Source organism: Elgaria multicarinata, chromosome 6 (genome assembly GCF_023053635.1).
Source record: "Elgaria multicarinata webbii isolate HBS135686 ecotype San Diego chromosome 6, rElgMul1.1.pri, whole genome shotgun sequence".
NCBI lineage: Eukaryota > Metazoa > Chordata > Lepidosauria > Squamata > Anguidae > Elgaria > Elgaria multicarinata.
Window position 1 is genome coordinate 20,954,746 of NC_086176.1, and position 13,421 is coordinate 20,968,166.

General features: G+C 39.9%; 1 protein-coding gene across 1 annotated transcript in view; it reads left to right on the plus strand.

Annotated features, from left to right (window-relative positions):
• Positions 1–10,670, plus strand: part of HOOK3 (hook microtubule tethering protein 3) — a 66,170-nt gene extending 55,500 nt beyond the window's left edge. Inside the window, exons 17-22 of the mRNA XM_063129120.1 lie at positions 3,445–3,479; positions 3,596–3,678; positions 5,071–5,171; positions 6,303–6,407; positions 6,784–6,855; positions 9,636–10,670. Coding sequence (XP_062985190.1) covers positions 3,445–3,479; positions 3,596–3,678; positions 5,071–5,171; positions 6,303–6,407; positions 6,784–6,855; positions 9,636–9,776 — 537 coding nt within the window. The 3' untranslated portion in view covers positions 9,777–10,670. The remainder of the gene's footprint in view (positions 1–3,444; positions 3,480–3,595; positions 3,679–5,070; positions 5,172–6,302; positions 6,408–6,783; positions 6,856–9,635) is intronic.
• Positions 10,671–13,421: the final 2,751 nt, after the last annotated feature.

Consider the following 13,421-nt stretch of genomic DNA (forward strand, 5'->3'; position numbering starts at 1 on the left):
AGTTGGCTGCAGAATTCAAAACCTACCATTTGATCGTTCACGATGCAAATAAGAACTTGGATAAAATAGAAAGCATTATGTTGAACTGTATCATTGTTAGATGATCTAGACAGCAACCCATGTAACTAACTACTTTTGATCGCTTTTGCATGTAGTCTCCTCAAAAACTCCTGGTCCATGCAGAAAATTGTGAAACTGCCATGGCATCTGATTAAAGTGACAGCATTATTATTATTATTATTATTTATTTATATAGCACCATCAGTGTACATGGTGCTGTACAGAGTAAAACAGTAAATAGCAAGACCCTGCCGCATAGGCTTACAATCTAATAAAATCCTAGTAAAACAATAAGGAGGGGAAGAGAATGCAAACAGGCACAGGGTAGGGTAAGCAGGCACAGGGTAGGGTAAAACTAACAGTATGAAGTCTGCACAACATCAAGTTTTAAAAGCTTTAGGAAAAAGAAAAGTTTTTAGTTGAGCTTTAAAAGCTGTGATTGAACTTGTAGTTCTCAAATGTTCTGGAAGAGCGTTCCAGGCGTAAGGGGCAGCAGAAGAAAATGGACGGAGCCGAGCAAGGGAAGTAGAGGCCCTTGGGCAGGCGAGAAACATGGCATCAGAGGAGCGAAGAGCACGAGCGGGGCAATAGTGTGAGATGAGAGAGGAGAGATAGGAGCAGTTATCCTCTTTTGAAATTCTGGTCACGTTTGTATGTGGGTGTGTCTGTGGGTGTCTCTGTGTGTGAGTGCTTTAAAGATGTCTTGTTTAAAGCATTTGTTTTTAGTGAGAACACTCATATACCTGAAATGCATTTGTGATAGCTTTTCAGAGCTCTCTAGAGGATGAGACAGGACGAAGAAACTCTAGAAAGCACAGAAAGAGAAGAAATTGTGCATGCTTTGTGAGAATGCCTTGCTTTAAATGTGTTCTCTTCAGAAAGATACTAAATAGTTTCTCCTGTTGGCTGCTGTTTGCTTCGTACTAATCTGTCACCTCTGTCTCTTGGCATGGGTTTCTGCTCAAGGCTATTGTGAGTATGGCTTCCTACTTACTTCACCCTGTTCTGAATCATTTGTGGCTCTGATTTTAGAAACGTTTAAATGGATAAAGTTTTGCTCTTATATCTATGTCTTGTTTTCCATGTACTATGTGGTATTCATGTGTTGCTTACCAAAAGCTTGGGGATGCATATTGCCAAATACTTTTGTGCATTTGTCATAGCGGCAATGTGTCAGGCAAGTTTGGTGCATGCTCTCCTAGATACTGGTGAAGCAGCTTGCAAGGACTGCAAAAACAAAAACAAAAAAGCCCCCACAATTTTAATTACTATGATTTTAATCTGTAGTTGATGCTTTTACTTTGGAGCCTTCTATTTTGATGAAGTTATTAGTGACAGCTGCAACCCACATTAAAACTTTCATTCATTGGGGCAGTTCTACAAGTTATTCCTATAGCGACAAAAATCATGACAAGTCGAGATGGCTTAATATGTTATGCAGTTCCTAAATAAATGCAGTTTTGTATAGGAATTGGCTGAAATAAATGTGTAGATAGCCGTGTATGATACAATCACATGTGCTGGGTTTTCTCCTTTGTTGGTGGGCAGTGGTGGTCCTTGTATGTGAACATAGCACATGGCAATGTACATGTTGATTTCATGACAGATCTCTTATAGGGACTTTGTAATGTGTAAAACAGACCTTGGACACAAATATTCAAAGAATTTGAAAGTGGTTTATGAAAGTGCATGTCTTACATGTAGATACAAGTTAGGAAAACAAAAATTTCCATGCTTGGTCAAGTGAGTGCAACTCTATGATCCTGCTCCTCCCACTGTGCATAGATGGTAACTGTTGGGAGGCTTTCTGAATAGAAATATATTCTTTGTATATGGTGGCTACGGTCTTAGTTATTGGCCTGGTTCAGACAACCTGCTAAACCATGCTGCTTAACCACAAAATGGTTAAGGGAATGCAATGCATTCCCTTAACCATTTTGTAGTTAAGCAGCATGGTTTAGCAGGTTGTCTGAACCAGGCCAATGTCGCAAAAAATTATCATTGATGGTCGTGGCTATATGACAATTGACAAAATGGTTGACAGATACAGCAACCATCTCCGTTATGTTACATAGTCTGGTTCAGTACAGTTATGGTCTGATTCATGCAGGAGGCTCTAAATGAGGCCCCATGGGAACCAAACCACCTCTGCATTTATAGCAGCTGCTAGCCCTGGCTGAAAAGCTCTCTCCTTGCTCTATTGCCACGTTCCCAGCTAGAAGAGAACTGCTTGACCTTCTGACAGCATTGGAGTAAGCATCCTAGAACTCTCTAGAGGTAGTATCCAATAGGGCCAATGCTCTCCTGCCAATTCTGTTGCATAAGTGGGACTTAACACTTCATAAACTTCATAACACTTTAGATTGTAAACCTGTGGGTAGGGGCTGTCAAGAAATACTTTTGTAAACCGCCGTGAGAGCCTTTTTTGGCTGAATGGCAGCATAAAAATGCTTAAATAAATAAATAAATAAATAAAGCAAGCCCCCAAACACACAGAAATGCTCATTTCCAAATTAGGACAGGTCAGTGGATCTCTGTTATTTGAGCTTTGCTGACCTGACCTCTTCTATAGAAATACACATTTCCACTCATTTCTGTTTCCTGTCTGAAGCGCTTAACCCTGTTACACAAATGGTAGGTCCCACTGATGCTGGGGTAGTATTCTGCCCCAGGTGTTTTGGACTGCATCTCCCATCTATCTTAGCTAGCATGGCCAGTGATGAGGGAGGTTGCCATTTAAAACATCTGGAGGGACCCAGGTTACATACCCCCATTGTCTTTCAAGGTGGGTGAGTGAACAGAGGCAGCTGCGACAGATACACAAACAGGTACATATAGAGCCTTGCTTAGGATCTGCAATGCGAAACAGACTTTAAATGAGATTCTTGAACATGTTAATAACTACATTATATTGTGTAAACATGTGATATTAAATTGAAAACACGTAGCAGTTTTTTTTAAAAAGTGGATGTTTTGTAAAATCTGCAACAAACCCCAGTGGCCGCTTCTGTTAGAGACACAGAGAGTGGGGGTGCTTAACTCAATTTCTACCCACAGTTTTTCTGCTCTAACTCTTTGTCCCTTCTCCCCCCCCCTCCACCCCCCCCAGGTGATTTCCAGGTGAATATTTATCCTTGCAAACATCATGTCTGGATCACCAAAGGAGGAAAGCAGCTGGATGTGTGTGGGGGTGTTTGCGTGTAGCAGGGATGGAAAGGATTAAGCAGCCCATTCTCCCCTCTTCGCTGCTCCAAATCACCTTCTCAAAAGTGGCCACTGAGGCTTCATTGCACACATTTACGTGAAACTTTATTCTATCCCCCGTGTTCAATCTGTACCATTATGAATGCTTCAAATAACACTTGTTGTTTTTTTCATTTATAGTCGGTCATTCTGAAAAAGAAGCTTGATGAACACCTGTAAGTAGTAAAAACTTTCCTTCTATTTTATAATACTCTTTATTTTGAACGAGTGAAAAGTAGAGAAGCAACAGTTCATGCTGTGGATTTAACTTTTTTTGTCTGTTTGTTTACAGTGAAAAACTTCATGAAGCTAATAATGAGCTTCAGAAGAAACGAGCTATCATTGAAGATTTAGAACCTCGATATAACAATAGTTGTGAGTAGTTTTCTATCTCAGATTCTAAATTATAATTGAAGCTGATTTTTATTGTAGCAATCCTAAAAAGATATCTTTCTTTCAAAAGAGCAAATAAACATCTTAAAATACAGCTGTTAATTTAGGACTCAGCAATCAGTTTAATTACGACGTAGCATCTGACTATTTTGCTTGAAATGAGATAAAATCTTGTTGTGTTACCCAAATGAGAAAAAAACCATTTTGCTACTGTCATACACTCTAGCCAACAGAAGTGGAATATTGTGCTGTTATTAGCCTCCATCTATGTTGCATCTTACCACCATTTCTCATTATGTGGGGACAAACTATCTGTAAATAATAACACACCTAGCTGGAAAAAGTCTGATGTTCTGAAGAATTCCTTGGAGTAGATCTCTAAACACTTAAAGGTCACTGCAGACATGGCTTTGGTCTTCTAACCTATTTTGGCAATGCATTAAATTTGCATATAAGTACTCAACACAGGTTGTGGCCATCATGTATAATGGAAATAATAATAATAATAATAATAATGATGATGATGATGATGATGATGATGATGATGGGCAATAGCTCAGTGGTAGAGCAACTGTTTTGCATGCAGAAGGTCCCAAGTTCAATCTCCAGGTGGGGCTAGGAGAGAGTCCTACGTGAAACCTGGCAGAGTTGCTGCCAGTCAGTGTTGGCGATATTGGGCTCGATGAATCAATGGTCTGACCACGTATAAGGCAGCTTTGTATATTCCTATGAAATTAATGGCAAAGCTCCCACTTAACTTTATGGAGTGGGATTTCACCCAGTTCTTAGAGATTCTTTTGATTATGGCTTATATGTTTTTTAAAAAATCATAATGCCACTCAATTCATAATTTCCAGGGTGGTTTACAAAAATGTTGACACTTATGGGACATAGTGATCTACAAAGAGAAACCCCATATTTTATGTTATTATTGGAACCGGCAAGATCCTGTGTACATATAAATATGGTTCAGCCTAGCTTGAACACCATGGGCCTATTCAGACAACGCGCTAAGCCATGGTTAGGCTGCTAACTGGTTTGCAGCAAATGGTTAGTGAGTGAGTTTAGACTGTGGTTATGTAGCCGTCATGGTCAGGAATGGTTCATACGACACACTAAGTCATGGTTCACATGACACGCTAAGCCATAAAGTTTAGCTCAAAATGTTTAACCACTGTGGCTTTGCATGTTGTCTGAACAAGGTCTATGTTTATGCAGAATAGCAATGCTTTGGAAAAGGTGTTTGCAAGCAAGAAACTCACTCCCACAGTTAAAATGTTGAATTTCCTCCAGAAAATAGTGTTGATAGGCCACTAACATTTCAAATACACCTTCTATGTATTTGGAATATTCTGAAATCTTCCTCTAACACAGCCCTCAAAATAGAAGAATTGCAAGAAGCTTTACGCAAAAAAGAAGAAGAAATGAAGCTAATGGAGGAACGATACAAGAAATACTTGGAAAAGGCTAAAAGTGTAAGTTACCTTGAGTTCTTCATTATGATAGGGTTGAGAGTTGTCCTCCCCCTGCAAGCTTACAAACTGATCAAGCAATATTAAGATAATGTGGAGTAGCAGATAGTTTGTAGTTGGCTGTACCTTTCAGTGGGGCTCTTTGCATGTTACATTCTCTTTATTAACTCTAATATTTGGTGAGATCAGGAGTGGCCTTGGGCTTGCATACTTTCCCCCTCCTCTTGCCACATTAAGAAGTGAACATTTGAACCATGGAATAGTGCATTTTGACTTGGGATATTCCATGACCTTTGATATTGAATCTGCTAAGCAAGCGGTTTCGGTATGCAGGCCAAGGGAAAACTGTGTTAAAGCAAGTGTGTGGAATCTCTGGGGTTTCATTTACATGTGCAGTGGAGCAAGGGAGGGAATAACTGGGGAATAACATGGAACCATGTAAGTCTAGGGCCAGTGTTGTCTAATGGTTAGGGTGCTGGACCTTAGATTGGGGAGATCCAAGCTTAACTTACTCATGAATTTCACTGAGGCTGCAGTCTGAACTTACACACTTACTTGGAAGTAAGTGCCATCAGTAACAGAGGAAGTTACCTCTAAATAACCAATGCTGGAGACAAAGAGGGGAAGGCTAGTAACAAGGCAGTTCTTATGCTCCTTTCTTGAAAAAGATGTTCAAGTTCACATGTTTCCCTAGCTAAATTATTCTGTCATTTTCTATCCCCATCAGTAAGAAAGACAGAAGTTCTGCTTTCTGTAGTTTACTCCAAGCATCTAAAGTTAGTGTTTTAGATAAAATGTAACTAATGGTTTACGGTTTCATATCCATACGTTCTCAAGCATAATTCCAGCTGAAATTAATGTGTTTATGGATACAAATGTTGACTGTTTTAAATATGTTGTTAACGATGCTGTAGCTTAGTGGTAGAATGCATCTTTTGCATGGAGAACATTACTGGTTCAAACTTCGCCAGCAACCACTTGAAATAACTTCAGGTGTCAGGACTTCGAAAGACCCTTTTCTACTTGAGAAAAGGCAGAGTAGGCAATATTGGGCTAGATGGACTTTGTGTAAGGCAACTTTCCGTGTTCCTCATTTGGGTTGTATAGTCAGTGTGTGGTTCTTGCCCCTTACAGGTGATCCGTACTTTAGATCCCAAACAGAACCAGGGCTCAGCACCTGAAATCCAGGCACTGAAGAATCAACTGCAAGAACGTGAAAGGATGTTCCATTCTTTAGAGGTAATTTGCAATGCAATCCTTTGCATGTTTGCTCAGAAAGAAGTCCCACTGATTTTTTCAGTGGGGCTTACTCTCAGGTAAGTGTGCATAGGATTGCAGCCTTATTGATAGTTATATTGTGCTTTTGAAGATCTACTCTTGGGTTAAGCTTTTCATCCCAAGCTCTACTTTGAAGTAGCAGCCGTAAGGTAAAAATATGCAGTCATGTACCAATTAAAAATGTTCCTCATGTTGACCAGGTGTTTGTAGTCTCTAGCCAACATTCCCACAATGAAGTGGAAGTAAATGTTATGCACTTAAATATGCAATGCTCATAAAAAACCTATAATATACAAGTCAAATACTAAAAAGCACTTGATATGTTTTTCTTAATTAGAAAGAATATGAAAAAACGAAGAGTCAAAGAGAAATGGAGGAGAAATACATTGTCAGTGCCTGGTACAATATGGTAAGTAGACATAAGCTCACAAAATATGGCTATCAGCGGAGCTTAAAATGCTATTTGAGTTTGTAGTATGTTTTTCTAAGCAAGGATGAAATTCAAGCTTGAGAGGTTTTAAACTCACAAGCTTCCTTTGATTACTAGTGATTTCTCAATAGTTGTGAGTATCATTCGTTTTATGATTGTAAGGGTGGGCTTCAGCTGGTTGGGAAATTCTAGTCTAATGCATCTGGAGGGCACCAGGTTGACTTTGTAGACTTGGCCTCTGAAAGGCTCCCCCTTTCTAAGTTTAAATATGTTTTCACAAACATCTAGTTTAGCCCAGTTTCCTAGAACGTAACTTACTCAAAATCACATTAGAGATTAACAAAACTTGACTGATATTTTGCTGCATACCTATCACAGCAATGACGGGTGGGAGATTATTTCTTAGAAACAAAGTCAACTAAATAATGATTTACAGGAATTGGCAGGTAACAAATGAATAAGAAAAAAAGATTATAATAATTCAAATCGGGAAATAAAAATAGTAGCCCACAGTCATAACAAATGGTAGCAATGACTTGGTAAGAATACAGGGTTGGATCCAACGGTGTCCTTCCTGAAAGCACTATGTCACGCACGCAGTAGGCCAGCTACGAATGTTGCACCAGACCTGGACCACCTGCAGAAGGACACTGTTGGATGTAACCCATAGATATTACACTTGGAAGGAGAATGCAATTGTCATTTTAGAATTTCAAGATAAAAACGAATCTTGTCTCATTCTGGCCAATGTGAGACAGGCATGACTTAGTGGTTCTGTTGGCAGACAAAATGACCAAGGAAGTTATTCCTCAGAAGGGTGATCTGTCTAGTGGTTCTCACCTTCATTAATTGGCTGAACCCCTAAACATTCTGAAAGGTGAAAAGGCCTGCAGTTTTAGTCTTGGTTTTGAACCCATATTTAGTTCCATATATGCTAATAGATTGATCTAAAATGTGTCAGCTAAAGACTGTGTTTTACCTCTCTTCTCAACTTTTAATTGGTACAAGTTTGAGCATGAGCTGCATAGTACTGAAAATAATGTGTGGATGAGGTTTCTAACACCTAGAGGAATTTTAAAAAATATTTCCGTAACGTTACTCATCTCCCTCTGGCTTCAATATCCAGGCCTTTAAAAAAAAAAAACACTAGCCAAATCATTATAATTGTCAAGCACATATATTTTAAAAACTCTCAATATGACTGACTGATTTTTTCCCAAAGCAACAGAGCACAGGTTCATGGGAACCTCAGTGTTCATTTTTATCAAAGGAAACTTACGTGGCCATGACAATATGTGTGAAAATGGTTTGGGTGGGGGCAGTATGAGAGAGTGGCCCAGTTTGCACATATGAGAAGTGACTGTAGATTAATTTCCCTGTGGGGTTTCTCATTCTGGCTCTTGCCACCATTTCAAATATTAGGGACGTGGCAGGGGCATGCCGTAGCTTCTTGTTACCTCCGAACTCAGCAAAGGTGGGTTATTGCGGTGGTTGACAAGCCACACAGAATCCGCGGGCTGTTTTAGGGTTGCAGGTGGCTTGTCAGCATCCCAACAACTCATCCTTGCCAGGTTTGCATGCAAGGAGAAACTACGGCAGCATGCCACCCTGCCCCAAATATTCAAAATGCCAGCCACTCACACAGTGAGAAAGCCCACGGGGAATTTCACCCACTGGAGCTTCTCGTTACTTTTTATTTATTTATTTATTTATTTATTTATTTATTTATTTATTACATTTCTATACTGCCCAATAGCCGGAGCTCATTACATGTGAACCTGGTCAGAGAGAGAGAGAGAGAGAGAGAGAGAGAGAGAGAGAGAGAGAGGGGGAGGGTGCTTTGTCACAGAGTTATGGGCTACTCAGTGCCAGGGAAGAGTGCTGCAGGTACACCAAACAGCACTTCCCCACCCATGCAGTCCTTTGTATGTAAATACTAGATCTCCCCCCCCCCCCCCCGCCCACCTCTGCTTTGTATATGAATAGGACAAGCATGTGTATAAATCCATATGGCTGCCATGTCATGTTTAGTTTGGCTCTGATTATGGGGGAAGGCAAAATTTATTTTTATTTTATTTTTTATTTAAGTATTTTTATGCCGCCATTCAGCCAAAAAAGGCTCTCACGGCGGCTTACAAAAGTATTTCTTGACAGTCCCTGCCCACAGGCTTACAATCTAAAAGACATGACACAAAAGGAAAGAGGATTGGGAGGGAGGAGGAGGAGGGGGGAAAGGAAAGCAAACTCAGGCACTACAATCTTAGTTGGAAAGTTCAGCAGTTACAGTTGGTAGCAGGAGGGAGGGGGCTCTCAGCTGGAGCTGGACCCAGGCACGGTGGAGAGGTGCCTGGCTGCTGCTTCCTCCCTCTCTGGTGGCCTCTGCAGTTACAGTTGGTAGCAGGAGGGAGGGGGCTCTCAGCTGGAGCTGGACCCAGGCACGGTGGAGAGATGCCTGGCTGCTGCTTCCTCCCTCTCTGGTGGCCTCTGCAGAGAAATGTCAGTGGGTGAGTATTTAGCAACATAGCAAACCTAAGGTGGGAAACTTAGGTTTGCTATATTTTATTATGTGGTGAATTGTTGTGAACCTCCCAGAGAGATTTGGCTATTGCCTGGTATAGAAATGAAATAAATAATGATAACAGTAAGTATAATACTGACCTACCTTATAGGAAGGCTTGTAAGGATTAATAAGATAATGTCTGTGAAGTATTTTGGACTCTTCAAATGTGCTGTATAAATTCATTCTTTTCTCTCCATAGGGGATGACTCTTCATAAAAAAGCAGCCGAAGACAGACTTGCTAGTACAGGTTCGGGACAATCCTTCCTGGCTAGACAAAGGCAAGCCACTAGCACAAGAAGAGCATATCCTGGCCATGTCCAGCCAGCTACAGCAAGGTAGAGGGAGACCTTGCCTTGCATTTTGAAGGGAAGCCATCCTGGGATCAAGACCTACTTCTGTTACAAGTGACAGCATTTCAGGAAACTTAGCCAGCACCCTTTCTGTATCATTGTCCTTATGGTTAACTTCTCATTTGAGGAAAGTTTAACAAACAAGAAAGTTTTTCAGTGTTTTGAACCCTTTTACTTTTACTTTCTGGAGTCTTCCTTTTGCCTTTTAATGTGCCAAAATGTTGGTAAACACCTAGTGGAGTATAATAATGCAATCTCCTGTCCCACCCCTAGTTTATATGGAATTGTCTTCTCTTGACTGAAACCTGAAGATGGCTAGGTAGCAAACCTAAAATGTCCTGTTGATGAATGATGTTGCCATCCTTTCCAATGCTACCATTGTATAAAGGGAATATTCTCCTTTTCTTTCTCCATTCTGATCTGTTTAGATTATGTGATGCAATTTGGAAGCATGTTGCATAGAATTATTGTGAAATGTATTAGTTGCACAGGCCTAGTTGCTGGCAGAAGCTGTAACCTAGCTGCAGGTACCTTACTGGATTTGTTCATAGGTTTACCTGGTGCTTGTGTTACTATTTCCCTTTGGCTTTTTTGTTTCACCACGGTTCAGTGGTTTGAAGATCGTGTTATATTCTTGGTTAGTGCAATTAAGGTGGAAAGCGTGATCAGTGTTTTGCCTTTCCCATTGCACTCTGACCAAGTGGAGAACTGGCCATCCATCCTTTTTCTTGATTCACTCCTTCAGCTGCTTGGAAATCTTAGGAAATTGGGCCATAGTAGTATTTTACACACTGGCCCTGTTCAGAAGACACCTTAAACCATGGCTTTAATTACAGTGATTAAGCCAGAAAGCTGGGCTGTGTTCAGAAGACACCTTAAACCACAGCTTTAACCATGGTGAATAAAGCAAAAGGCCTTATTCACCGTGGTTAAAGCCATGGTTTAAGGTGTCTTCTGAACATGGCCTAGCTTTCTGGCTTAACCACCATGGTTTAAGGTGTCTTCTAAAAGGGTTCAATGTGTGTGGCTGGATCCTGCAGGTGACCTGGTATTTTACATGGTTAAACCATCATGGGGAATGTTGCAAAGTGCTGAATAACGAAGAGGGTGGTTGTCTGTTTTCCCCCTTGAGATGTCAGGGTTGTTTTTTTATTGAATGTCTTTGTTGGATGCAATTTTCAAATTGCAGCCCACCACTGAAGACATTTTTTATAGGTTAGTAAGGAGTAGGAGTCCATTAATTGCCTTTCAGATGGTACCAGTGCCTTCAGGCAAGGTGATTCTGACATGAAAACTTGCTGTCTGTTTGTGCCAAACCTTAATACATGCCTATGCAGTTATGACTTTCTGTCATGATGAAAGGCTACCATTTCCCTTCAGGTTCTGATCCTGCGAGGTATCGAGCTCCAGATGTTGAACCATACACACCCTTTCCCAATTAACGTGTGAGAAGTTGGGGATTACTCAAAATGAATAATTCCATCGGGATTCACCAGTAAGAATAGCTTGCAGGTTTTCTTGCAAAACTTCATATTTAAAGATACTTTAGCCTGCCTATCTTTCAGCAGAGAACTTCTTTCCCTTTTACATCCTTCTAAATGCAGCTCATGTAGACTTTTTAAAAGTATTCCAAGAGTCATGCCTTTTAGGAGGGGTGGAAAAGGTACCAGAGATGCCTTTTCACTTGGAAGTGCATCTGGATTTTATTATCATAATTAGAATATGTTTAACTTCTCACCCAATTTTTTTTTGCAAGAATTCACACTACTACTTCTTAATTTTTAAAAAAGTACTAGTTGTCTTTATTCACCACCACCCTGACACATAAAAGGAGCTTTTAAAGTAGAGTAATATGAAGAGTAATTATTAAAATGAAATGTGTACTTGTTGGCCCTCTGTAGTATGTTTCGTTGTTTGGTGAAGTAGGCCAGGTATTACCAGTATGCAGAAAAATAAAAATCCTTCTGATAATTCACTTGGTAAACTGGCATTTTTTTCCTCCTGCAATAGTCAATTTGGAGCAGGAGACAGAAAATTGAAAGTGTCTGTGTGTTTTCCATATGCAAAGCAAATTTATTAGACGGTCACCCTATCCTTTTATGCTGATTGGACTGGTAATTAAGCATTAAACTGCACGTAAAGGAGCAGCTGTTATTCTTGAATAAACCTGTTTTAGAGAAAAGCATGCTACACTTGCTATTTCAGAAAGTGATTTGGGTCTAACTGTATAACAGGTCTAGCATTCTTAATTTTGCCAGTTTCATGCTTGTTTGCAAAGCATCACAAAAAACTTTTATTCTGCTGGAGTGGGAAAATATTTTTTTCTGCAGACTGTTGCACTAATCTGATATATCTATTCCCATTATTTAGTTCAAGAAAGACATTTGAATTCAGGTTTCATTTTACAATTGGACTCACCAGTTCCTCTGTTTCAGCTTCTTGCTTGCTTGCTTGCTTGCTTGCTTGCTTTCCTTTCTCTGTTGGTTGGTACTGGGATTTGTCTACCTCACCTCCCATGGCATCTTCATTATTCTGTGTTTCTCACCTAGTATGAAAGTTACTTGTTTCCTCACTTTGATTGGCTTATAACTTGCTTGCATTGTGGTAGAACTACAACCGTCTTTAGGTCTGTTGTCTTGCTGATATGTGCAGATTTTGTGGCAAAGGCAGAGAAAAAGCCTTCTGGTCTCTGTTGGAATGGAAATAACCCATAAGCACTTCAAGCAAATCCACAAATTGTATAAAGATTTTCACAGAACTCTCCTCTGATAGAACAGTGCTAATGGCTGGCTAGTACGTCATTATTTTGAAAGTATGTCTTCTAATGATAGATCAAATGGGCTAAACAAGTGCAATGAATGCTGTTATAAGGATACAGATGTTCTTACTTTTCCTAACGTGAACATTTAGCAGCACGTTTTTGGGCAAACTAGATGTGTTTAAATGTATGCTTCCAATTAATCAGGATGATGATTACAGCCAATGCTGGTTACCTGTCTTCAGTATTCTGGGTTATTGTTGTTTGCCTTAAGACAAGTTGACTCAAGTGGCTCTTGTATTAATGCAAAACAAAAACTTGGTTCTAGTTTCTGTAAAATTAAATTGTTCCAAACCTAGTATGTTATAACTTTAAAATTAGGGAAATGTTCCTTTTTATATTCCAAAATTTCCCTTTCATACAGATCTTATCTGTCTCTTGTATATTTTTCCCCATTTAATAAGGTCTTTAATAAAAAATATCGATTAAGATACTGTATAAAGATTGTAATTGGATATTGGAAACTGAAAGGAATATCTGAAGTGTCTGTCGGATCAAAAACATCAAATGATTTTATAACTTGCTAGGACACCAAATATGTGAGGTTTGTGATTGTGTTGTGTTAATATGTCTGAATTGGGAGGTCAAGTAGAGAGAGAAAAGCCTCTGTCTTCTTGGGTTGGTTCATTGTTCATGCAGTGTGTGTGTCCTGTTTACAGATGGTCTGTGCCCCAAGCAGGGTTTGCAGAGCAAGCAGTCCAGGTCCTCTCAGTGAATTTCCAGTAACGTATCGAAAAGCAGAAGCGTAGTCAGGTCAGTCCGTAGTCTGTTGCCAAGGGGTCGTGGAGCCAAGTGTCGAAGCCAGTGAGGGATTGT